The 26437-nt window shown below is 42.6% G+C and overlaps 1 protein-coding gene across 1 annotated transcript in view; it reads right to left on the bottom strand.

The window, feature by feature from the left end:
• PDGFRL (platelet derived growth factor receptor like) overlaps window positions 1-26437 on the bottom strand; it is a 59313-nt gene that overhangs the window by 6132 nt on the left and 26744 nt on the right. The window contains 2 exon segments of the mRNA XM_049772694.1: window positions 3534-3660; window positions 3662-3686. Of these exon segments, the coding sequence (XP_049628651.1) occupies window positions 3534-3660; window positions 3662-3686 (152 nt within the window).

Below are 26437 nucleotides of genomic sequence, written 5' to 3'. Positions count from 1 at the left end.
AGGATTTCATATGTCTTCAAAGGCTAAGAATGAGTTAGCTGTGAGTGTCAAGTTTACTAATTTGGAGGTCCTTCCCTCACCTTCAGCTGAGAGCAGGAAAGAGAGATAAGGTGAAACTACATCTTTGGTTTGCTTTGGAACCACATATGTGTTCGATCAGCTCTTGGGTCTGTCTTGCCAATGTTCAAATTCAAACGTGGCCATTCTGCATGCAAAATTTGTGTTCTCAACCTTCTCTGTCTGGCTCCAAGACTCCATTTTTACTAGGCTCTTTCACAGCCCTGGAATGTGTGCTGCTTTACAATACATTGGCTGTCAGCTCTGTCAGTGTTGTGGCTGACACCCACATGCTCACACAGTGTAGTCTCTTCATGCCAACACTTCCAATTATAAGAGAAGAAAATATTGCTTAACAGGAACACTTAGGAACTAATGATTATAAGATTTTGTTTTTGTTGTTTGTATGGTGTGGGGGATACACCCTGCAGTGTTCAGGGAACCATGTATGTTCCAAGGGTCAGCTGCATGCAAGTCAAGAACCCTACTGATGTACTTTCTCTCCAGCCCCTCTAGCAGTGGTCCTCAAACTTTTTAAACAGGGGCCAGTTCACTGTCCCTCAGACCGTTAAAAAAATGGACTATAGTAAAAACTATGAACGAACTCTTATGCACACTGCATATATCTTCTTTTTGACGTGAAAAAAAACAAAACAGGAACAAATACAACATGTGGGTCCGTGGGCCGTAGTTTAAGGACCACTGCAAATATAGAGGGATCTGAACCAATGAGCAAAGCTGGGAGAATAAGCAAACAATCTCATAATGTGTGGTTTCTCACTGCTGTAGTACAGGCTTAGGAAAAGGTGGCCAAACCAGTGTACTTTTATAAATAGGTAAAATAACTCAATGGGCTAGAGTTCAGGCTTTGTCTGCAGGAGTCCTGGGTTCAATTCCCAGGACCACATCATTCTCTGAGCACTCTCAGGTATAACCCACAAACCAAAATAATAAACTTAGATGACCTAGGTCTCCTGCAAAGGTTGTTTTCATTCATACATATAACAAATACATTAAGAAAGTGAGACAGAAAAATTGGGATTTCTGATAAACAGGGTATAAAGTTAGAAATCCAAATGATAAAAAATAACACAGTGGATATGGCATTTGCTCTATGTGGTCAACCTCAGCACCACCAGGAGTGATCCTCGAGCACTATTGTGTGTTGCCCAATAATCCCCCCAATATAACATAATAGGTGGCAGTTGCTTAATCAGAAATTATACTGATTAGCAACAATTCACAATGTCCTTCAATGTTTTCAGCTCAAGCCTATGAAGCACATAAAGATAATGAATGCCTTTAAGTAGAGGGTGCGGAAGCATGTTTTGGAAGTGTGGGAAGCAGCTTCTGAGTCTGTCCTGGGGCCGGAGCAATAGCATATCAATAGGGCATTTGCCTTGCATGAGGCTGCCCAGGATGGACATGGGTTTGATCCCTGGCATCCCATATGGTCCACCTGACCCAGGAACAATTTCTGAGCGCATAACCAGAAGTAACCCCTGAGTGTCATTGAGTGTGACCCAAAAACCATTAAAAAAAAAAAAAAGCCTATTTTGGGCCCGGAGAGATAGCACAGCAGCGTTTGCCTTGCAAGCAGCCGATCCAGGACCAAAGGTGGTTGGTTCGAATTCCAGTGTCCCATATGGTCCTCCATGCCTGCCAGGAGCTATTTCTGAGCAGACAGCCAGGAGTAACCCCCTGAGCACTGCTGGGTGGTGACCCCCTCCCCAAAAAAAAGCCTATCCTGATAGATCAAACCCTCTTGTATCTGAAAAGACAACTAGCTAAATCCTATTTAGATGAAGAATGTGCACATGGGACAATGCCTTATGTTGCATCCTTTTGGGGTCCAGTTTTCTTAAAGCTGAAATAGATTTGGAAAAAATGCTAAAAAAGCTTTCAGGGATATGGTGGATATCCTTGACTGTGCTCTGTAATCAGTCCTAGCTCTATGCAAGGGTCTAACCTCCCTTCGATTCACAAGAAGACATTCATGAAGCATAAGAGTCAGTCACAGTCCCTAGAGTTGATTCTTTCCCTCTGCTTTACAGTTAAGGGACATTTGAAGCACCCTTTGCCTACTCTGCCTCATTATTTCTTAAAAGAGAATCAATAAATTATATTATTATTTGGAGGGGGGATAGATGTCCTTCCAGAAATATAAGAGGATTAATGGATCTGCTCATACAAGGAATAGAGAAGTTCTAGAAAGAAAAACCTGAGAATTTGCTAAAGTTTGGGTTCATGGTCAGAACAGGAGAGCCTCTGAGTCAGAGAACTGAAGTCTCTGACTGGCTGATGGTAATAGATTCAAGATGCAGCCAGATCTCAGCAAAGCCCCTGTCTAGACACTCAGGAAGCATCTGGTTTCACCTGATAAGCCTTAGGCCAGTGTTTCACAGCCCCTTTCCCTCATGGCCAAGAAACAACTGTCTTAGACAACAGTGGCACTAGAGAGTGGCATTAAGATTCCCACAGTGGTGACAAAGCGATAGTATAGTAAGTAGGGTGTTTACTTTATACATAGCCAATACAGTAAATTATTATGTTCCTCTGAACACCAGGAGTAATCCCTTGAGTGCACAATCAGGAATAACCCGAGAATCTTCTGGATGTGGAGAAAAAATAAAACACCACACACTCAACAAAAAAGATTCCAAATACCTGTTCCAGACCTGACTTTGCTAGAGAATTTTGGACCCCAATTCAGAGTTGGAGCTGTCTAAAGGGAAGGATCCGGGAAGGTTCTGGTCACAAGAGCCACTAGCATGGGAAAATTCTGTCCCTAAAACTTAGGCTCAGTGTACTTGAAACAAACTCAATGTGGCCTTCAGCCAGGCATCTTGAGACAGGAATGTGGGTTATGGAAGCAGAGGTCTAAGAGCCAGGGTTGTGGCCGCAGAGCATCCTGCAGTGATGCCACATTTTTTATCAGCAGTGGTCACATGTGGCAACAGAAGCACCTGGCAAGTGCCATTGGGGAGCTGTTCATCACTTTTAAATCTAAAAAAGTATGCACCTCTTCTGACAATCACATTGGACTCTGCAGAAAACCTCTGGAGTCAGACAGCCCTGGATTCCTGTTGCATTTTGGCCCTAACTTGCTGTTCAGCTAAGGATTTATTTAATCACGCTTAAACCTGAACCTCTTCCACAGGGTGATTGAGAGGTGAGCAATGAAATTGTATCAATACTTACTTGAAAGGTTACTGTGTGGCTCAGAAGTGAAGTAGAAGGACCATAGCTATTAGGGCTCTGAGCCCAGAGAGTGATTATCATCATTGTAGATTTTCACCAGATTGGGGAAAACTTCTATCAAGCCACAAGCAGATGGTTGGCATAGGGGTTAACCCAGCTAGTGCTCAGGAGAGTATGTATGGTGCCAGCCACTGAAGAGCAGCACTCGAACCTCTGCACTGTGTCTCTGGCCCAAGTGCAGAGGTTGGAAGGTGTTGAGTGCATCTATAGCTTACCTGTAAAAAAGATGTAGGTGGAGCCGGTCTTGGCCTCATCCCTCCTGCAGATGTAGCCATCACAGAGCTGCCCCCAGCAGCTGAACTCGCCTGTGTCAGCTGCGGTGGAATTGACCAGGATCAGCTGGGCCATAGCGTGCATGCTGCTTCACACTGTGAGTCAAGCAGAGGAGGCAGAAAAATGAGTGCCCGCCTGACCACTCTCAGGCCTGTGGGTGCAGCTGGCACACTGCTAGGTTTAGGCACCAGTTACAAGGTCCTCTCCAGGATGTACACAAGTAGATAAAGGAGGAAGAAAAAAGAAAGCTGAGAGCAAAGTTTTTCATAAACGGAAACAATATCTGAAGCTCTTATTTTTTGTTGGTTTGGGTTTAGCAATACTCACGTTCAGCAATACTAAGGTTACTCCTGGTTTTGCACTTAGGAATTACTCCTGGCAGGAGTAATCAGGGAACCACAGGTGGAGGCTATAGAACCTGAGTCAGCCATGTGCAAGGCAAGTGCCCTACTCATTGAACTATTGCTCTGGGTCCCAAGTTCATTCGTTCTTCCTTCCTTCCTTCCTTCCTTCCTTCCTTCCTTCCTTCCTTCCTTCCTTCCTTCTTTCCTTCCTTTCTTCCTTCCTTCCTTCCTTCATTTCCTTTTATTTCTTCCTTCCTTCCTTCCTTCCTTCTTTCTTTCCTTCTTTCTTTCTTTCTTTCTTTCTTTCTTTCTTTCTTTCTTTCTTTCTTTCTTTCTTTCTTTCTTTCTTTCTTTCTTTCCTTCCTTTTCTTTCCCTTTCTTTCCTTTCTCTTCTTTCTTTCCTTCCTTTTCTTTCCCTTTCTTTCCTTTCTCTTCTTTCTTTCTTTTGTTTGTTTTTGGTTTTTGAACCACACTCATCGGTGTTCAGGGTTTATTCCTGGCTCTGTACTCAGAAAAGTCTCCTGGCAGCCTTAGGTGACCATATGAGATAGAACCAGAGTTGACCAAGATCTGCCAGGTACAAGGTAAATGCCCCACCTGTTGTGATATTGCTCTGGCCCCTAGGTTTTATTTTTCAAAATGAGGAAATTTTCTTCAATCTCAGAACTGGAATTTCTTTAAAATAATATTAGTAATAGTAATGATAGAATCAGGACTGGATCTAGTAGTACAGTGGGTTGGATGCTTGCCTGGCATGCTCCAATCTGGGTTTGATTCCTATACTATGTAGGGTCCTTGAGCCTGCCATAAGAGTAAGCCCTGAACATTGCTGGGTGTTGCTTCTCCTCCAAAATTACAGGTATTTAACAACATTAGTCATAGAAGCAAAAAACCCCTAACAGGTGCTATTTTGATTATCTGCTAGTTTATTAATGATTTGGGTCATGTCCTGTGATGCTCAGATGGAACCTCTGTAGAGCTATTTATTCCAGAGGAATCTATAAAGTGATTATTCCAGGGATTATCCTTGACACTTAATGCTTCTGAGAGACCACCATACCAGAGATGGGGTAAGGACAGCACAGAGAGGGGGCCAACCCACCCAAGATCAATGTTTCCAAATTGGGGCTTGATCTCAGGCCTCTCTCACAGAGAGCTCTGGTTAAAGGAGATACTACCTATCAATGCTGTCTTGTTTCCAGGGCACTCCTAAGCCTCATTGTGCTAAGCCCCACAACTTTATCCACCCTGTGCTATATACTATTAACCTTCAGATACCCCAGCTCCTCTTTTGGTCCTATGCTTAATAGGAATTAAATTGTCTCCGGTCATCAACCTAGGACCTATTCTTTGTTATTTCTGGGTCATGAGCTGGGGGGAATATACCAGGAAGAGGAAGTTGGCCCTTGCCACTGGACATAGGGGACGGGACCATATAGGGTATAAGCACAGCCAAGCCTATTGGTCTTGTGCAGGGTAAAAACACCCTCCTAATTGGAGCCCTAACTCTTATGTTCTTATGTACAGTAAAGCTTGAGGATTAAACTATGTTGTTCACACATTCTTTACATATATGTCTGTCAAATATGAATTTCCCTGCACACAGTAACGGTTAAGGATTGAGGGAAGGCCTTCCTTCTTTCATGTGGATTGAGTGAAGCCCTTTCCACCTCCTTTTATATATTAAAAAAATAGAGACTTACTATTTGAGTGGGTTTTGAGAGCTACTTCAGGCACAGCTCAACACAGTGCTTTAGGATCTATGTGGTGCTGGGGAACAAACCTAGTGTTCCCACATGCAAAGCATGGTGCTCCAGCCCTATAATACATTTCCTTTGACCTTATGTATGACATAAGACATAACTGATGATTCCTAACTGTGACAGGAATCTGGATTATCTTCTTGGATATGCCCTCCCCTGGGGGATTAAGAGTGTCAGCCTGTAGAGATCCCCTAAGCAATTAGTAGTTCTCATCCAAGCCTACAGCTCAAATCTCCAAACACTTGAGCCCCCAGAGCTCCTCATGCTTCTCTGCTGTAGTCAACGACAGCAATATCCACAGGCTCACCCCTTTATATTTAGCACATAAGATACATGTCTGGGCCAGTGCCCCGCCCCAGGGTCCCTCTACCCCACATGCCTGCCACAAACTCCTCTCCTCCCACAACCAACTGCCATCCATAAGGACAACGAAATCTCTCCTCCTGCAGGAAGCATCTCATTTGAAATAACTCTCCGGAATCTCCCTGCTTTCTGAGATCACTGGTCCCCTTGTTCTCTGTTCCTCAGATGTACCCCATTTCCTGTCATTACAAAAGATAGTACAAATTGGGGGAGGGGAGGAACTATGCCCTCCTTATTTTTCTTCCCAACAAATCTGTGCACAGAGGCCCAAGGAGACTTCTTTAGAAACAAGCAATTGAAATCTAATTAGGCCATAGTGTTGGAACTGGAAAGAACCTCTAAGAGCAGTGCAGGTGAGGAAACGGAGTCTCAGAAGTAACTTCTGTGAGATCCACAAATGATTAGCTGGGCCCCTCTTCCTTAAATCAGGTAGGGGCCAAACACCCACTCTTTCCATAATAAAATGCACATATGGCATCTCTTGCCTGGCTCACTTATTGCTCTAATTATATCTAATTACATGTATCATTGCAGACTAGTAATCATTCCCCTGAATACTACAACACAAAGACAGTTAATCTGCACCCCACATAGCCGGTAGTAAAAGCCAGTAAGTAGGCTTGATGGTATTACAGTCCAATTAAGGAGTTAAAAGGAAGAGGCTTGAAAAGACCAGAGAGGAACTAGAGTCTGCTCATAAGCAAAGGAATGCTGGACATGAAGGACAGAATGGTGGAGAGAAGGGACTAGAGGCAGCTTTGAGGAGGAGGTTGAGAAAATCTGGGCTTCCAAAGGTGGGAGTGGAGGGCAGGACAACAAGGACTAAGGGGCAGAGTGTCCTCTTGTTCAGGAAATGATAAGCCTCAGGGGGGCAAGGAGAGAGCTGATCAGCGCACTGAGGAGTGGGTGGAAAGTAATTCAGTCCATCCCCTAACAGTCAGGGAGCAGAGGGGAGAGCGAGTCTCAGCAGAAGGCAGGCGCACACATCCTCCAACAGAGCAGGCGCCATATTCAGTCTGAAAAGTAAGGTCTCTGGGAGAAGAGCAGGGGTGGGAGCCGGGGGTGATGGTTAAAGAAGAGGAGGTTAGGATTCTGGGTCCCCTATGAGAATGAGCATCCTCGTTGGACTAGAACAAAGAAATTTCATTCAACATATATTTTGTTAGAGAAAATTGATGACATATTTGATAATAAAGGCAGAAGAAAAGGCCTTAGTTGTGGCTCTAAGGAGCACATGCCTGACAGGTACATGGTCCTGCGTTCTATCCTCAGCAACATATGGTCTGGATGGAGTCCCACCAAGAATGAACCCTAGCACAGACCCAGGAGTAATCTTTGAGTTCTTCCTAGTGTGACCAAAAGACCAAAGGAAAAAAATGAAAGGAATCATGATGGAAGAGGTCAATGTAGTGAGCATCTTCTCTGCTTCCTCATTGATTGGCATTGTGGGGAAAAATCACTAGATGTCCCTCCCAGTAGGCCATATAAAAGCCTAGTCCTAAGGCTGGAGCGATAGTGCATTGGGTAGGGTTTTTGCCTTGTATCTGTCTAACCTAGGTTCAGTCCTCAGCACCCCCATAAAAATCCCCGGAGCCCACCAGAAGCAATTTCTAAACACAGAGCCAGGAGTAAGAACTAAACACCAACCAGTGTGGCCCCCAAAATAAAAGTTGGGCCCCTGTAGGATAGCCCATCCACTGCCATCAAATTTTCTGGCTGTATCTTTAGCAGGGTTGGGGGTGGAAGGAAGGAAATGCACTAGAAAACATTTCTGGCTTTTTTTCCCACCCCCCTCTCACATGCAAATAATGTAAGACAGGAAACTATTTAACAGGATCACAGTTGAAATGCCTGGATTTCAACTGGGCTTCTCTGCTCAAGTCTTCATCCAGTCCGGGGAGCTGGACTGAATCTGATCCGGGGGTTCTGGCGGCAGAGTCTAAACCCAGAATTGGTGCCCAGACTTAGCCCTGCAGAACAGTGCCAGGGAGTGCTTCTCCCAGGACCCTTCTCTCATAACTATTTGATAAACTCCAGCCAGAAAAGCAGCCACAGAGGTAAAGCTGAACAAGAAACCATGTAGTTGCAACACAGTAAAAAACAAGAGAATAAAACAAACCCCAATGTAAAGTATAATTAAGATAAAATAAATTTTTATATCCTGGATGGCAGCTATGAACATATCAGAGCCCAATAGCATGTCTTGAAGTTTTTCTTCTGAACTCCAGTCAGTCATCCTGGTTTCAGTGAGCATTAAGTTCAAAACATGATGGGGTGTGAGGGAAATCTTCCAGCGAGTGGGTTCTCATGAACTTTTCCTCTCCCTAGAGTCTCCTCCTACCACTGGATGCCAGAAGCTTCCTGAATAAAAAATTTGCTTTTTTTCTGGAGAGGTCCGCTATTATGAGATGGCTTGAAAAGAGGCTTTCAGCAACCAAATTTATTGGCCCTGTCCATCATGGGGAACAGTGGTCATATAATAATGGTAGGGCCCCATTTTCTACCAGTTAAGGAAGATAGGAGGTGAGTTCAGGTTACAGGCCAGTAAGTCATGCTCTTCTGAGTCGCATAGAGGACCCTGCTGCCAGTTTGTCTGCCTCTGTTTCTTGGGACTGTGTGGCTGGATGGCTGGAAGACCTCTCCTCTTGTCCTGGTCCTTCTTTTTCCTTCAGGGTACTCTGTCCTAGGATAAAAATGGCTCTTCTTTTTTTGTTGTTTTGGTTTTTTGGCCACACCTGGTGATGCTCAGAGCTATGTGCTCAGAAATTGCTCCTGGCTTGGGGGACCATATGGGATGCAGGGGATCGAACTGCGGTTCGTCCTAGGCTAACACACACAAGGCAGATGCCTTACCACTTGCATCACTGCTCTAGCCCCCCAAAATGGCTCTTTTGAGTCACAAAGAGGACCTTGCTGCCAGTCTGCCTCAGTTTCTTACACTCAAACACACTACTTTGTAGTAGTGGCTCTTTCCACTTCTGTTATTTCCCTGAAAAATAACTCCTTCCCCTGCAGGCACCTCATCCTACTTTTGCCTGGGTCACCTGGGTCACCTGCCCCTACAGAGCACAGTGGTCCACAGACAACATCCAGGACCCTGGGTGCCCAGCACAGCTAGATACAGTAAAGAACTTGCCCAACAGTTGCCTTATTTTACTATATCAGTGATTATATCAGTGTGTGATTTGCCAAGTTGTTTAAATACAATTGTTTCAGAAATTAAATTTTCAAACATTAGTTCCATGACCAGTGTGACCTGCCTTCCACCAGTGTCCCCAATTTCCCACCTACCACCCTATCCTGCTCCTTTACAGACAATGGCAAATTTACTTCAGATTATTTGTTAAACACAAATACAAAAGGAGTTATCAAAACATAAATTAATAAGGGTCAATTTCAGGGCCAGAACAATCACACAACAGATTGGGTATTTGCCTTATACACAGCTGACCCGGGTTTGATCCCCAGCATCTCATATGCTCTCCCGAGCTTGCCAGGACTAACCAACCCCCGAGTGCCATGTGATACAGCCCAGAAACAAAAATAATAATAAAAATAAATGAGGATCAATTTGTAGTAGTTGTTATATATTTCAGAATTATTAAAGACATTGTCTAAGTATTTACTAGCTGTGGTTGGTGCTAGGTGAGCCTTCTGTGTTATAGGTTAGGTTTACTAAGCTTGGTGGTCTTCTTTCCTCTCAGATTTGCTGTGATCCTAGTGGGAGCACAAATTTAGTGACTTGGCTGTTTGATAAGGTTTGATTGTGGAGCATGACCACATCTGGGCATTGGGTATGGCTGTGGGCTGTTGTGTCCTAAGGAGAAAAGAAAATCTGTCTGCCCCCAATCTGAGAAGGACCCAGAGATCAGCCTAGACCAGTCCACCTGGGAAAAATCAGGGCCATGATTTTCGTTTGAACCTTAGTAGTGGTGTAGGGCTGCACTGCTTTTCTGCCAGAAAGATGGCGGTGTCCTACATTTCTTAATGCTTAGCCCCCATGTCATTAATCAGATTAAAACAAGAGTTCCTCAGGAACTAGGAGAGGAATTAGTAGGAAAGCTAATTTGATCCCTCATTTTCCTGGGGTCAAATGGACTCCCTCAAGGCCACACAATAGTTAGAATCAGAGCTGGAAAGAAACCTCTGGGAGTCCTGGGAAAGAGAGGTTGGCATGCTTCCCACTGACACCCAGAGGAAGCCTGAGTCTATCAGTCCAAATACAGAACCAGTCACAACCTTGATGAAGTTGGTGGGGTTCATGGCTGGTTTTTGTTTGTTTTGTTTGGTGGGGCAGGCGGAGGCAGTAGCTGTCATGGATTGCTTCTGGCAGTGCTTATGGGACTAAGAGGCCAGTGGTGGGGATTAAACTAAGGTCAGCTTCACATAGGTCCAAGTGCCTTAACATGTGTAGTCAGGCATAAAGATAGCTTATGGATGATAAGATAATTCTTAACGTGTATAGTCATGAAAAAACTTATAGAAATAACAAAAAAACACTGCCACAGACTGTGACACAATCATCTTCAAACTTGCCAACCATATGCTACTAATATTTAGATTACATACTACATATCTGGCCCATTCTAATCATACTACTGTAGAATAGGCCCATTTGCTCTTTTTCTATGAGTCACAAAGAAAGAAAAATCCCCTATTGCTCTTTTTTTTTTTTTTTTTTTGGTTTTTGGGCCACACCCTGTGACGCTCAGGGGTTACTCCTGGCTATGCGCTCAGAAGTTGCTCTGGCTTCTTGGGGGACCATATGGGACGCCGGGGGATCGAACCGCGGTCCGTCCTAGGCTAGCGCAGGCAAGGCAGGCACCTTACCCTCCAGCGCCACCGCCCGGCCCCCCCTATTGCTCTTTTTAAAAAAAAAAAAACAACTTTATTTTTATTTATTGATTGGTTTGTTGGGCCACACACAGCGGTGCTCAGGGATTACTCCTGGCTCTGCACCCAGAAATTGCCCCTGGCAGGCTGGGGGATCATATGGGGATGCTGGAATCCAATTCTCCCAGGTCAGCCACATGCAAGGCAAAAGCTCCACCACTGAGCTATCTCTCCGGCCCCTCCCCCCTGTTGCTCTGAACTAAATGCTCACAGCCACATCTTAAGGAAAAAACAGACCTGAGAAGGGAGTGAGAAACAGAACAATGGTGCAAGGCCTCCATCACCCCTCAGCAGGAAAACAACTATGGGTTACTTAAGCACTGACATCCAGCCCCATTGAGTGTGTCCTGGCCATCTATTTACAGCTGGTATGATGAATTTACAGCAGAAAAAAAACGAATGTTTTGTTTTGACATTGTTTACAAGGTGATTGATTACTCATCCTAGTGCCTTTTGTATGGTAAAACTGAAACAGTTATCATCCACCTAAAGAGACAAACTCCTTTCTGAGAGACCAAAAGGGTACTAAAAATAGGTTAAAGTTTGTGTTTATGGAAAGCAGTGAAAACTAAGGAAATTCCCAAACCCATAATTTGCAAAATGTGAGGGCCAAACCAGGTCATCCTAGGATGAGTGAATATGGCAATTCAATCCTTCAGGGAGATTTGGGGTTCATCTCCCTTGCTCTTGTTTCCACATCATTCATCTTATCGTGGAGGTCCAGTTTCCTACAGGTCAGTAATCAATCACTCCTTTGCTTGTCCAATTCTTCTTCTGGTCAGTCCCATGGACTCAGACTTGACCTCAAGCCACCCTTTGTGACTCTGAAATTACATTGGATTGTGTGTCTTTGATTACTCTGGTTCATAGCTGCCTGTGGTCAGGACCACTTGGGAAAGAAAGGCTTTGGGGAAAGGTGGGTTATCTCTATATATAAAATTGAGGTTTAACCAGACTCTATCCCGGACTCTCTCCACTCAGCTGATGAGACTTTCAACTCACTTGCTGCACCCACCTGATTGTGGATAGTTGTTCTGGCAGTCTCATGCCTTAGATGCCCCCAAGTTGGTGCCATGACTTCTGTCAAGCCATTAGCCATGCAGATAAATGGAAAAGACACATGGTCACTTTTCAGTGACTTTTCAGCTTAGGACACAAGCTGCAAGTTTCTGGCTGGCCCAGCAGTCCAGGTCCCAAAGAGGAGCAGAGCTTCTGCAGGAAGGGAGCTCAGTCACTTGATTGCCCTCAAAGATCCATGAAGCAACATATGAATCCTGAGCTAAGTAGACAGGAAAGGATAGGATCCCATCCATGTCAAGATTGGACCAGAAAGCAATCTGAACAAGAGAGCACTGAGCAAGGGGAGGTAACAGGCTAGAGATCTCAGAGCACAGAGAACTATTTAGGGAAATAGGAGATGAGGGGACCCCTGAGGTTCTGGATAAATTCCAGCAGCAATGGGCAGCTGTTACTCTTAAGGGAACTAAGCCCAGAAAACTGCTGTGACATATTAGCTTTCTTCTGCTAAAAAATATATATATATACCCAAAATTTGCAACATCTACCCCCCTTTATATTTTGTTTTGTTTTGTTTTATTTTATTTTATTTTACTTATTTTTTTTTTTTTTTTTTTGGTTTGTCAGTCACACCTGGCAGAGCTCAAGGGTTTCTCCTGGCTCTGCACTCCGAAATCGCTCCTAGCAGGCTTGGGGAACCATATGGGATGCCAGGATTTGAACCACGTCAGTCCTGGATCAGCTTGCATGCAAGGTGAATGTCCTACCGCCATGCAATCTCTATGGCCCCCTCTTCTTTCTTTTTCTTTCTTTTAATTTTATTTATATGTATAGCTTCAAGGACTGGGACACCTGCCCATTTTTTCTTTCTTTCTGTTTTTTTTTTTTTTTAAAGAATCATATGTTTTACAGAACATGAATTACCATATTTTCTGGCATATTAGACGACTGGGAATATAAGACGATCCTCTACTTTTCCTGTTAAAATATAGGGTTTGGCCTGAACAGAGTCTATTGTTAATCCCATGACAAATACTCCAAGGGTGGAGAAACCCGTATCTCTTAGGCTAAGGGAATTCCTTTTCAAATGACCCCAATATTTACTGTGCCTGTGCAGGAGGGAAAAGAAAAAAAAAAGCACAAAACAATTTTTTTTATATCTATCTAGGTTTTGTCAATTTCTTCGTTTTGGTATGGTTACTCAAGTTGTTGTCTCCATTTATATTTATTTATTTATTTTCTTCTTTTCTTTTTTCTTTAGGGTGCTATGCCATGTTTTTTATCTCAAGACCATGGCTTTTCTGTGGTGCTTATCTTTATTGTTGGAGTGCTCACTGGATATTTTATTTGACACTTTTTTTTTGTACTGTTGAGGTGTTTCACCTTCTTTTCCCCCCCTTCATCTCTCAAACCGATGATGAGAGCCTCTAGAAGGACTCTGCCCATTTTCGACGTATTTGATTTTTATCCCAGTTTATCACTTTTCTATTCTTCAAACAAAACCACATAACTGGAACAGTATATGTTTAATAAAGCTAGACTTTGGAGTTGCCAGCAATCATTTTACATTCGTTATTTGTAGTGAGTGAATGTGACTTTTTAATTGTGATCTACATTGAGAGCAAGGAGAAGGGGCTCTTCCGAGAGCAGCTGGCTGGGTGCAGTAATTAATAGAATAGCTAGAGAAAGACAGAGTGCTTCCTCTGTATCCCATAAAAGCTGAACAGAGGACTGAACACCAGAAAGCTGCATACCCGGGGCTGGATGAGATGCAGCGCTCAGTAACTCAGCTCCTCTGTGTGCCCTGAAAGATGAATCAGGACACGCAGAGGACTCAGTGATGATGCCTGGCAGCTGGATGGGATGCAGCCATGGGGGGTGGGGGAAGGGAGGATCAGTCGTCCCTGAAGCTGGACTAAGTTTCAGCATGATATATACTGGCATATAAGATGACCCCTTACTTTTAAGAAGTTTTTATGGGTTAAAAAGTCATCTTATACGCTGGAAAATACAGTATCTTGTCCTGCCTCATATTTTTATGTCTTCCTACAAACTGAGGGGGAAAAAAAGTAGATGGGACCCAGGGGCCAAGTCGTCTCAGTAGAGATTGAGTGGAAATAAAAAATGGCCAAACCTAAATACCCAAACCAAAGTCAATGACAATAGAATCAAGAGACCCAAACTACAACAATCTATATACAAAAGGGACCTGTTACATTAGTAGTTCAGGGGGCTAAAAGTGGAAGTATGGTAGGCATGCTAGAAAACTATGGCTGAGGGGAGGTCAACACTGTGGTGGGAATGGCCCTAATTCACTGTCACTATATACCTACAATACAACTGTAAGACTTGTAATTCACATTGGTATTAATAAAAATTAATTAAAAAATCCTATTATGGGGCCGGAGAGATAGCATGGAGGTAAGGCGTTTGCCTTTCATGCAGGAGGTCATCGGTTTGAATCCCGGCGTCCCACATGGTCCCCCGTGCCTGCCAGGAGCAATTTCTGAGCCTGGAGCCAGGAATAACCCCTGAGCACTGCTGGGTGTGACCCAAAAACCACCACCACAACAAAAAAATCCTATTACACACAGTTAATAAAACAAATCTATTACACACTAATACTAATGTAATACTAATTACATAGTAATTATATGTAATATAATAATTATATGTAATATATAATATTAATAATTAATAACAATATTAATATTAATATTAATAATAATATATAATATATCATAATTATATGTAATATAATAGTGTAGTAATACTAATACTAATACACACTTAATACTATTGGACATTTCCTCTTTTTTTTTTTTTTTTTTTTTGTAATTTGGGGGCCATTCCTGGGAATGCTCAGGTGTTACTCCTGTCTCTGCACTCAGGAATTACTCCTGGTGGTGCTTTGGGGGACCATATGTCATGCCAGGAATCAAACTCATTTTTATTGTGTACAGAGAAAACACCCTCCTACTATTGCTCTGGTCCCTCCCCATTTATCTTTTATAGAGCTTTTCTTACTAATTCCTCTAATATTTCTTTTAAAACAGTTTTACTTACATTTTTTAGGCTAGAGTACTTGGCAAAAAAATTACTATGCTATGACAATTTCCTGTGTATGTACACACATGTGTATATATATTTTTAAGGTAGGATTCACTCAGAAAAATATCACAACCATTATTGTTATAATGGTTTATTCTGATAACTTCAAATACAGATTTATTTTGTATATTATAGATTATTTTGGGGGGAGTCACGCCCAGCCACTCTCAGGGGTTATTCCTGGCTCTGTTGCTCAGAAATCGCTCCTGGCAGACATGGGGGGCCATATGGGATGCCGGGATTGGAACCACCATCCACCCTGGATTTGCTGCTTGTAAGGCAAACGTCCTACCGCTGAGTGCTTTTCCTCTGGCTCAAATTAAAATATTATTAAAAATAGTTTTGTGATCCTAAAGTGGGGAAATAAAAGCCCATATGGTCCCCTGAGCCAGAAGTAACCCCTGAGTGCCACTGGGTGTGGCAAAAAAAAAAACCTTTCCAAAAGAAAAGGAAGAAATGTTGGCCTTGTATTGACCTCAGCCTGATACAAAGGCACAAGTAACAGAAGTAAACACCAACAAATGAGACTGCATCAAACTCAAAAGCTTCTCAACAAAGAGACCATCAACCTAATGGAGAGAAAAGAAAAATGGTCAGATTCTATATCAGATAAAATTATAATCAGAATGTACAAAGATCTCAATAAATTCAAAAAATTTTCAATTTGAAAATAATTTGGAGGAACTCAATCAACATTTGTCCAGAAAAAAAGAAAACTAGCCTGCAGACACAGGAAAAGATTATCAACAGCACTAGCCAGCAGGAAAGGTTTATCAAAGCCACAGTGAGATGTTGCCACATCCCAGCTCCTACAGCCATCAAGAAAACAACATGTGCCTATATGGATGTGAGGGAAAAAGGCATCATCCTTCTATATCATTGCTGAGAGTGTGGGCTGATCCCAACTACTACCTAAACAATATGGGGTACCTAAAAAAATGGAAGAGTGACTTTCAGCAGTGACTGGCAGGCCCAAATATCTCTTTTTATAACTCCTAGCACTGCTGTGGGTGGCCAGATAGTTGGGCCCATCATGCAGAGCTACGTGGGTCCAAAGGTGCTCAAGACCACCAGTGCCATATTTTGCAGTGCTGGGAGTAGTGGTGGTCAGGTGTACCAGTGTTACCAGAGACTGAACTCTGGGGTCTTGTTTAAGCCAGGAGCCCCAGGACTTTTGAGCTATCTTCCCAGCTCCTTGTAAAACAATATTGTTTTTTTCATTTTGGGGGGGTCAAACCTGGTGCTATTTCAGGGGATTCTCCAAGCTCAGAGACTACTCATGGCAACTCTCAGGGGTGGTTTTTTGATATGGGGGAACAAATCCTGTGTACCAGCATTAAGTGTGGCTCTCCCACATTAAGTTTCTTTAAGTAGATGTATGGTCTAGCCATCCCACCTTTGGAATTTCCCAAGGAACCCACGATTTTGACAAGTTATCCACATTCCCAGTTTATCACATTACTCAGTCATTAGAAAGGATGCTATCCTGCTGTTTTGCAACATGGATGAACCTGAAACATATTACACTCAATAAAATAAGTCAGAGAAAGAAAAGTACTATAGTGATCATTTATATGGGAAATCTGAAAGTTAAAATAAAGGAGTGTAGAGCCAGAAATAGTGCTCACCTTGCATGTACAACTCTGGTTCAATCCCTGAAACTGCATATGGTTCTTTGAGCTCCACCTCTGAGCCAGAGCCAAGAGTAACCTTAAGAATCACAAGGTGGGGCCCCTAAAGTTCTCCCCCAAAACAGAGTAAAACGATGGCTACAAAGAATAAAGAGGTAAAAAGATAATGTTTAAAAGTAAGAACATAGGGGCCGGGCGGTGGCGCTAAAGGTAAGGTGCTTGCCTTGCCTGTGCTAGCCTTGGATGGACCGAGGTTCGATCCCCCGGTGGTCCCATATGGTCCCCCAAGCCAGGAGCAACTTCTGAGCACATAGCCAGGAGTAACCCCTGAGCGTTACCGGGTGTGGCCCAAAAACCAAAAACCAAAAAAAAAAAAAAAAAAAAAAGTAAGAACATAGAAAAAGCAGTAAATAAACGATAGATATCAAATGCACACCTATATTCATCGCAGCACTTTTTACAATAGCCAGACTCTGGAAACAACCAAGATTCCCTTCAACAATAAATGGCTAAAGAAACTGTGGTACATATACACAATGGAATATCATGTAGCTGTCAGGAGAGATGAAGTCATGAAATTTTCCTATACATGAATGTACCTGGAATCTATTATGCTGAGTGAAATTAGTCAGAGAGAAAGACACACAGAATAGTCTCAATTATCTATGGGTTTTAAGAAAAATTAAAGACATTGAAATAATTCCCAGAGTTGAGGGACAGAAGGACCGCTCAAGATATGAAACTCACCACAAAGTGGTGAGTGCAGTTAGAGAAATAACTATGCTGAGAACTATCATAACAATGTCAGTGAGTGAGGGATATAGAAAGCCTGTCTTGAATACAGGCAGGGGGTGGGGAGGGAAGAGATGGGGGCACTGGTGATGGGAAGGTTGCATGAGTGAAGGGGGTTGTTCTTATTATGACTAAAACCCAATTACAATTATGTTTGTAATCACGGTGTATAAATAAAAAATTATTTAAAGAAAAAAAAGAATTAGGCATTTCAGTTAATGAAGTATTTACTCTACATAGGTGCTAATAAGACTGGAAAAATAGTACAGAAGTAAGAGGCTTTAAGAGGCTTTGCCTTGCATGTGGCTGACCCTGATTCAATCCCTGGCATCACATCTGTTCCCCTGAGCACTGCCAGGTTTGGCTCCAAATCCCCATTACCCAAATAAAACAAGAGTCAACAGAAAATAATTCTCAGAAATGGTATGATTGTGTCCCCACCTAATTAGACACTTTTACCAGAGGGAGAGGGCGAGGTGGGAAAACCATTGATCTGTAGACCTACTAATACTTCTAACAGTACAACACAGCTTCCAAAAAACTAGCTGTTTACTTGTGATTTACCTTCTTTGAAAACAGTTTTGTGAATAAAATACCCCATCTTTGTGGGACGGTTTATGCTGGGTGCCCAGTGTTTTACTAGCATGACCTCATTCTCTCCTTACAACACAATGCGACTGATTCTGTTAGAGCTCCCCACCCACGTCCTGTACAGAACAGAGCTGTGTTCTTAAGCAACCTAAACAGGTCAGAAAGAACATCAGGCACACCCAGAGAAGTCTTATATCTGCTGCCGCTCACAAGTCATCTCAGAAAATAAATGTCAAGGGTTCTTTCTGATCCTGGTGCCATTGAGTCTGGGGAGAAAATGTTCTGCCTTTAAGACTGGTTATTTCTTTCATGCAATTCTTCAGGGGATGGAAATGGAAATTCACTTAAAGCTCCGTATGAGACTTTGGTTTCCGTATATGCTTGAATTTCCCAATGCAAGTTGGTCCAAACGGCACCCCAGTTTAGCTGGAGGCAAAAAAAAAAAGAGTCGTGTTCATGGACCTCATCATTTATTCTCCTCATAAAGTAAAATGAGCTTTAAAGGGGAGTGAATTTTGTACAGTAAAACACATGGACACTGAGTTGTACCATTAAAAATGGCTACAAGAGCAAGTTTTATATCTCTTTTGATCAAAGGATACTAAAATTGAAGTGGGGGAAAAGGGAATCTTTTTTTAGCCCAACCACAAAGTATACTCCCCAATAATTTCCAAAGCCTGTGTGGGTTCTCTCTCAGCAGTGGGAGTCTTCTGTTTATAAACACTTCTAAACCTCTTTCCTTTTTCTCTTTTAAAATGCCTCCAGACCAGTCTGCCTGGAAAGGAGGATTATCTGGCCAGGAGCCCACTGGCTGCTTCCGCAGCCCACCCTGCCTTTGTGCTGTCTCTGGGTGGAGTGAGCTGCTGGCTGCCAAATGAAAACCCAGATGCCTTCACTTCTCTCCAGACGATGTTTGTTTCCAGGCTCACCAGCCATCCGAGAACTCTCCTGGGCCCACCCACTCTTCCCAACTGACAGATCTTGACTGAAAATCTGTAACATCCACCAGACCTCTAAGAAACATCCTGAAAGACAATGTGGAGAGCCTGCTTTTCACAGGAGCAGGAATTTATGACCATTTCAGGCTTGTCTGTTTTTCCAATACAAGAATTACTTCAGAGCCTCCCTCCAGTGTTAATTTTATTTAAGCCTTCTTCCCAGCCGCTTCGTTTCAGTCTCTTCTTACTTTCCTCCCTGGCTCAGCTTTATGCCCAGAATATCCTGCTCCTAACTCTGGGAGTGTGTTTTGATGAGATTGGAAAAAAAAGGAAGGTTGCCAGAGAAGATAGAAATAGTGTTGCTGGGTCAGCAGAGGTTGTCTAGATCTTCTATTCATGTTATTTTTATTATCAACAAAAGCAAAGCAACATTTCCAACATTCTTACAGGGCCAGGGAGATGATTCAAAGGGCCGGAGCCATGTTTTGCATGCAGGAGACCCTGGTTCAAGCCTCTGCACTGTACTTCCTTCAGATTCTCCATATCTACTTAATTTTTTTCTTTTCTTTTTTTTTTTTTTTTTTTTTTGGTTTTTGGGCCACACCCGTTTGACGCTCAGGGGTTACTCTTGGCTATGCGCTCAGAAATTGCCACTGGCTTGGGGGGACCATATGGGACGTCGGGGGATCGAACCGTGGTCCTTTCCTTGGCTAGCGCTTGCAAGGCAGACGCCTTACCTCTAGCACCACCTTCCCGGCCCCCTATTTAATTTTGTTCTTTTTTTGGTTTTTGCTAAAATTTTTTTTTTTTTGTGGTGTTTGGGTCACACCCGGCAGAGCTCAGTGGTTATTCCTGGCTCCAGGCTCAGAAATTGCTCCTGGCAGGCACAGGGGACCATATGGGACGCCGGGATTCGAACCGATGACCTCCTGCATGAAAGGCAAACGCCTTACCTCCATGCTATCTCTCCAGCCCCAGATTCTCCATATCTAAACAAGCAAATTTCTTTCATTAAAAAAAAAAAAAACTTCTGTCTAAAGGCAGTAGTTTTTTTTGTTTGTTTTGTTTTGGGGTCATACCCGGCAGCGCTCAGGGGTTACTCATGGCTTTACACTCAGAAATCACTCCTGGCAGGCTGGCGGGACCATATGGGATGTCGGGATTCAAACCACTGTCCTTCTGTATGAAAGGCAAACACCCTACCTCCATGCTATCTCTCCGGCCCTGAAAAGGCAGTAGTTTGAAGAACACAAGGTACATGGTGGGCATACCTGGCCGTAGGAAGTGAATTTGTCCTGCTAAAGGCAATGAGGAGTGATAACATTCACACTGATGGTTAGTGGGAAAGCGTGCTGCCTTTTCTATGTCCATCTACTAATAAAAACTGAAGTCACAAAGATTTTGTTGTAAATTCCTCCACTATCAGAGCCTTCACCTGATTCCCTCCTCACTTCCCCCCACACAAAGCTCTTTATTTTTTTCTCTGCAACAGGCAGTGAGCCCCCTTTTCAGGCATTTCCTCACATTCTTCTATTCCCTGCTTTATCTTGCAATCCTCTCCTTTTCCTTATCCTTCAGCAAGCAAAGTACTGCCAGTTAGGCAGTGAAATTGCTCATTTACTGGCTATCTTTATGGAATGTTCTGCAGGTATAGGGGTTTTGTCCATCTGACTCTCCACAGCAACCCCAGAAGCTACCTAACACAGGACCTTGATTTGAGTCCATGCTAAAGAAAATAATACTAAGATGCTAAGGAAAATAATCATAGGAATTAGGAACTAAATTCTTAAGAAAAGATGAAGATGGGGAGATGGAGGGAAAGTGGAAAATCAGGAAGGAGATGAAGCAGAAGAGTAAAGGAAAATAGAGCACTCAATAAGAAGCCATGCTGGGACCTGAGCATGTACAGTGAGAGGGTAGGTGTTTGCCTTTCAGATAGCCAACCTGGATTTAATGTCTGGTATCCCATATGGTCCCCTGAGCTCACCAGGAATAATTCTTCAGTGTAGAGTCAGGAGTAAACCCTGAGTACTGCCAGGTGTGGCCCCAAAACAAAAATACAAAAGCAAAAAGAAAATAGCTGTGCTGTTTCTGATCTTAACAGTGAGCTAAAACTGGAAATTTAAGTCTAGATCAATTTAGGCTGAAGACACAATTCCCACCCCATCCACCCATACTCACCACCCCACACATTACAGTCAGTATCTGAGAGAGCAAGTTCAAAGTGCCCAGTGGGGTCAGGCAAATAGTTGGAGACGGGGAGCATTCACCTCATATGTGTGTGTGGGGGGGGGGGACTGAGTTCAAATCTGTCCCCCTCAGTAGCACAAGGCTGGCACCTCCTGAGCACTGCCTCTGTGTGGTCCCTGTTCAAACAAACAAGTAAAACTCCAGCCACAGAGGGCAAGACTTGACCAGATTCTGTGTGTGCTACCAGTGAGTTTATCCAGGTGGGGCACAGAAATTTACAAGTGCACACCGCCTTTGTTTCTTGTTGAGAGATAAAATTCTGTATTGTTTAAAATATAACTTTAACCCATTATACCAAGGAGCCTGAAAGGATACCCTCAGATAAGTGTGCAATTATTTTACCCAACCTTTGCTGACTTGAAACGCTGGTTTTGCTGTGGAAGTCAATTGCAATAGCACAGCTGAAAGCTGCCATCTAGTGGAACTCCTAACAAAATCAAAATCCCCAAAACAGGTAGCAGCTAAGCCCTATCTTCTTCTCGAGCCCCAAGTCCACATTTAAGGAAAAGGGGAGCATCCTCTGACATGGTTCTCCTCTGTAAAGTTTTTAATGCAATATGTTAGAGTTCTGATGATCTACTTTCCAACACCTATCTGTGGATAATTACCTTTTCTCAAGTTCTGAGTCTTTAACTTTCGAAATCAGATCTACTAGTATTGTCCAGAAAGCAGAAAGAAGACACAACCTGGGGCCGGAGAGATAGCATGGAGGGTAAGGCGTTTGCCTTTCGTGCAGAAGGTCATCGGTTCAAATCCCGGCGTCCCATATGGTCCCCCGAGCCTGCAAGGAGCGATTTCTGAGCATGAAGCCAGGAGTAACCCCTGGGCGCTGCTGGGTGTGACCCAAAAACCAAAAAAAAAAAAAAAAAAAAAAAAAAAAATGAAGACACAACCTTGCCTCCCTTCCTGCTAATTGGTCCCTAGAATTCATTCATGGCCCCCTTTATGCAATTTTCACCCTTTGGGATATTTCACCATGTTTGGGATATTCTGGAGGCCTACAAAGCATTCCCATTGAAGAAATGATATTCCAAAAAAAAATGATGTTCCAGACTCGTTTCTTTTTTTTTAACACCATAAATGAAATTTATTAGTATATTAAACAATAAAATTCTATAGAAATGTTCACATACTTCAAAAACATTAACTAATTTCAAGTATCTGAAATCATTAAGTAACTATATTTGAGTGAGGTTAGATTAGGTACATAATATGCTAATCACCATATATTTACCAGTTACCTAATTACTTAAAAGATATTCTCACTGGTTCAATAGCAACTTCAGTTATTTTAAATAAAAACTATATGATTTTCTTGCCTATATAATCAGCTGTTGTTTTTTGCATATCATGCTTTCCTTGTAAGCATATATCAAATTAGGTATGTTTAGAAAAAGCAGATTCTTCAAGGAATTTTAAGTTTTTATTATTTTAAAGTGTTTGCTATTTTGAATGTATGAGAAACTTTCTGCATTTTGCTAAATGCATATTACCAAGGCACAAAATAGAATAATAACTAATTTTAAATAATAAATAATAAAAATAAATAAATAATAACTTTTTTAAAGTCAATTGAAATCATTGCATTCACCTCTCTTATAATTACTAATAAACGTTTTATTTGAGAGAGGGGATAAAATTTGTTTTCATGGACGACAACCAGATTGCCTGGTAACTGTCTGCCAAGAGTCCACGTTGTTTTTAGATCTTCTTAAAAGTAAACAAGTTCCTAAATCAGTAGTGGTGGAAGCCAAGGAGGTTGGTCTAAGGAGCACCATTTTCTGAGTGGCTGCTGTGCCCTATTGACTCCGGCATTGCCACACCCACACATCTTCCAAAACGGATTTTCAGTCCTCAGTTTTCCCTCAATTTCTCTCAATTTTTAGATACAGCAATACCCAGCGCTCATTTGTTTTGCTGAGAACTCCTCTTGGTTCCTTCTCCAAATGCATCCACAGGTATTCCAATCTACATTGAATCTCATCCATATTCGACTGGAAGATATGGCTTCACTTCTTTGGGGTCTCATGCTGTTAAGTATCTTTCCCTGGTTTTTACCTCCTTTGAAAGATGTCACCTTCCAGTCTTTCAATTTACTCTGCAGAGCCAAGCATATGCAGCCACATCAAGAACTCTTAACTCTGCCAGCTGCGTCAAAGCGATCCAAAAGTGTATCCTTCTCAAGCACAGCAGCTAATAGAGTCCTCCGTGTCTTTATACTCTAACAATTTGTCGGAATCTTTCACACAGTTTGTCATTTTCCTCCATGGCTATGCGATATTCGGAGTTTCCTCTCTATTCTCGCAGTGAGCCACTTTAGTTTTTGCCACCAAAAGAAGAGAACAAGGACCATTCCCCAAAGAACAACTGAGGTCACCCACTGCAGTGGGAGCCCATAGAAATCAGGATTTGATATCCTGAGACTCAAGAGCGCAGTCACCAGGACTAAGCACACATACAGAAACGACACTAACCTTTCTACCTCCATGCCGCAAGGCAACTACAATGGGCCCGAAGGCGCCAGAATTCCATCCGGAATCAGAGTAGAGTTTCTTAAGATTAATCCACTCATGGCTCCTTTCTGCATAAGATATTTTATACAACTGGACATACAGGTGCATAAAATAGACATACTCATCAAGTATATACTTATAATAAATCATAAAAAAATTAAAACATTTAAAAAGTCACTCAGGGGAATTGCCACGTTTGGACTGGGTCAGGTCCATACACTCACTCTTTTCTCAACTGAAATGTATACCAACCTGTGAAAAATCATGAGTACATGGGTCATGTAGCAGGAAGCTGGCAATCTTAGGAGGAGAGGATAGGCCAACCCTCTCTTCTGCCAAAGGCAAGCCTGCTGTATCCATCATGCAGAATCACCATTTTGCTCTTAGCCGTGCCTCACCATCCCTTTACAATTCTCTTCCAGGACACCAATCTGATCAAACTTTAGGCACACTGGCATTTAGGCTGATAATACCAGGACTTTAGGAGCAATGGATATTCTCCCCTCTTCTCCCACATCTTCCTTCTTCCAGAATGCCTGGCAGCTGAGAACATGTTCCACAAAAGCCACAGTATCAGTAACTTTGTTTTGAATTTCTGTTTCAACTGAATCCAACTTCAACTGTTTGATGCTGTCAGCCCTATAGGAATACACCAAATTAACAGAATGGACAGCTAACAACAAGAGCTTACTAAACCTATGCCATTGTATTAATGACTTCATTGGAGATCCAATAATTTTCATAAATGTACTTGCTTACTTTTTCTTTTTCTTAAAAAAAAATCTTCTGGGCCCGGAGAGATAGCACAGCGGCGTTTGCCTTGCAAGCAGCCGATCCAGGACCAAAGGTGGTTGGTTCGAATCCCGGTGTCCCATATGGTCCCCCGTGCCTGCCAGGAGCTATTTCTGAGCAGACAGCCAGGAGTAACCCCTAAGTATCGCCGGGTGTGGCCCAAAAACCAAAAAAAAAAAAAAACTTCTAATTCTTTTTTTTTCTATACTTTTTTTAAAAATAACTTTGCTCTCACTTATTTGGAAACAAGTGTATTATGGTCAACTATACAAACTATGTCATGTATTTTATTTAAATAAAATTCAAAAAAATTATAGAGGGGGACTGGAGTGATTGCACAATGGTAGGAGATTTGCCTTGCACGCAGCTGTCCAGGACAGACCTAGGTTCGATCCTCAGCATCCCATATGATCCCCCAAGCCAGGAGCAATTTCTGAGCCCATAACCTGAAGTAACCCCTGAGCATCACTGGGTGTGACCCCAAAACAAAAACAAACAAAAGTCATACAGGGAGTTCAAGTGATAGTACAATGGAATAGGGCACTTGCCTTGCACTCGGCTGACCTGGATTCAATCCCTGGTACCACATATGATTCCTGGAGCCCAATAGGCATGATCCCTAAGCTCAAAGCCAAGAGCAAAGCATTGAGCTCTTCCATATGTACCCGCCCCCAAAAAGTCACATGACTCCATACCCCCAGTTTAGGAAACCCCCAGGGTTTCTGAAACTTCACACTTTCAACCCTTTCTATTCTGAGAAAGGTAAGAGGGTCTAGTGCAACCAGAAACACTTCAGATTCATAGCACAACTCATTTTGTTTTTTTTGTGTTTATTTTTGTTGTTGTTGTTTTTGGGCCACACCCATCGGTGCTCAGGGGTTACTCCTGGCTGTCTGCTCAGAAATAGCTCCTGGCAGGCACGGGGAATCATATGGGACACCGGGATTCGAACCAACCACTTTAGGTCCTGGATTAGCTGTTTGCAAGGCAAATGTCACTGTGCTATCTCTCCGGCCTCTCATTTTGAATTCATTTTGGCTGTTGTACATTCAGAAATTTTTTTCTGTTGCCTTATTTTTATTTATTTTCTTGTTTTTATTATCTTTTGTGGCCACATCTGGTGATACTCAGGGGTTACTTCTGGCTCTGCATTCAGAAATTACTCCTGACAGTGTTTGAGGGACTGTATGGGTTGCTGGGGATTGAATCCCATCTTTCTGACAGTCCCCATGTTATTATGCAATCCTATATGGGGACTTGACACAGGTTAATAGGTGATACTCTAGGGCAGGGGTCGGCAATCTTTAAGACATAAAGAGCCACTTGGACTTGTTTCCAAAGGGGAAAAAAAAAACCCGGGAGCTGCAAAACCATAGGGACATTTAAAATAAAGTTAATGTTTTAATTTATTTAAATTAAATGTAATTCTCTCCTCTTTGCATGTGTATAATGTGCATTTCAAATTTTTTTTTTTTTTTTTTTTGGTTTTGGGTCACACCCGGCGGTGCTCAAGGGTTACTCCTGGCTGTCTGCTCAGAAATAGCTCCTGGCAGGCGCGGGGGACCATATGGGACACCGGGATTCGAACCAACCACCTTTGGTCCTGGATCGGCTGCTTGCAAGGCAAACACCGCTGTGCTATCTCTCCGAGCCCCGCATTTCAAATATTTTGAAAATATATATTATTCTACACTATACCCAGAAGATTCTATTCTTATCACTATTTATACATTCTCCATCTGGATTTACCTATATATTTAAACCTGCTCCCTTGTGCTGGCCTGTAGAAAGCAGCTGAAAACCACTATCTATTAAATGTCAATAAGTTTTGGGGAAGGTGACTTGCTG

The sequence above is a fragment of the Suncus etruscus genome, chromosome 4, assembly GCF_024139225.1.
Source record: "Suncus etruscus isolate mSunEtr1 chromosome 4, mSunEtr1.pri.cur, whole genome shotgun sequence".
NCBI classification, from domain to species: Eukaryota; Metazoa; Chordata; class Mammalia; order Eulipotyphla; family Soricidae; genus Suncus; species Suncus etruscus.
The sequence above is the reverse complement of the archived record's forward strand: the minus strand, read 5'-3'. Positions and strand labels throughout refer to the sequence as shown.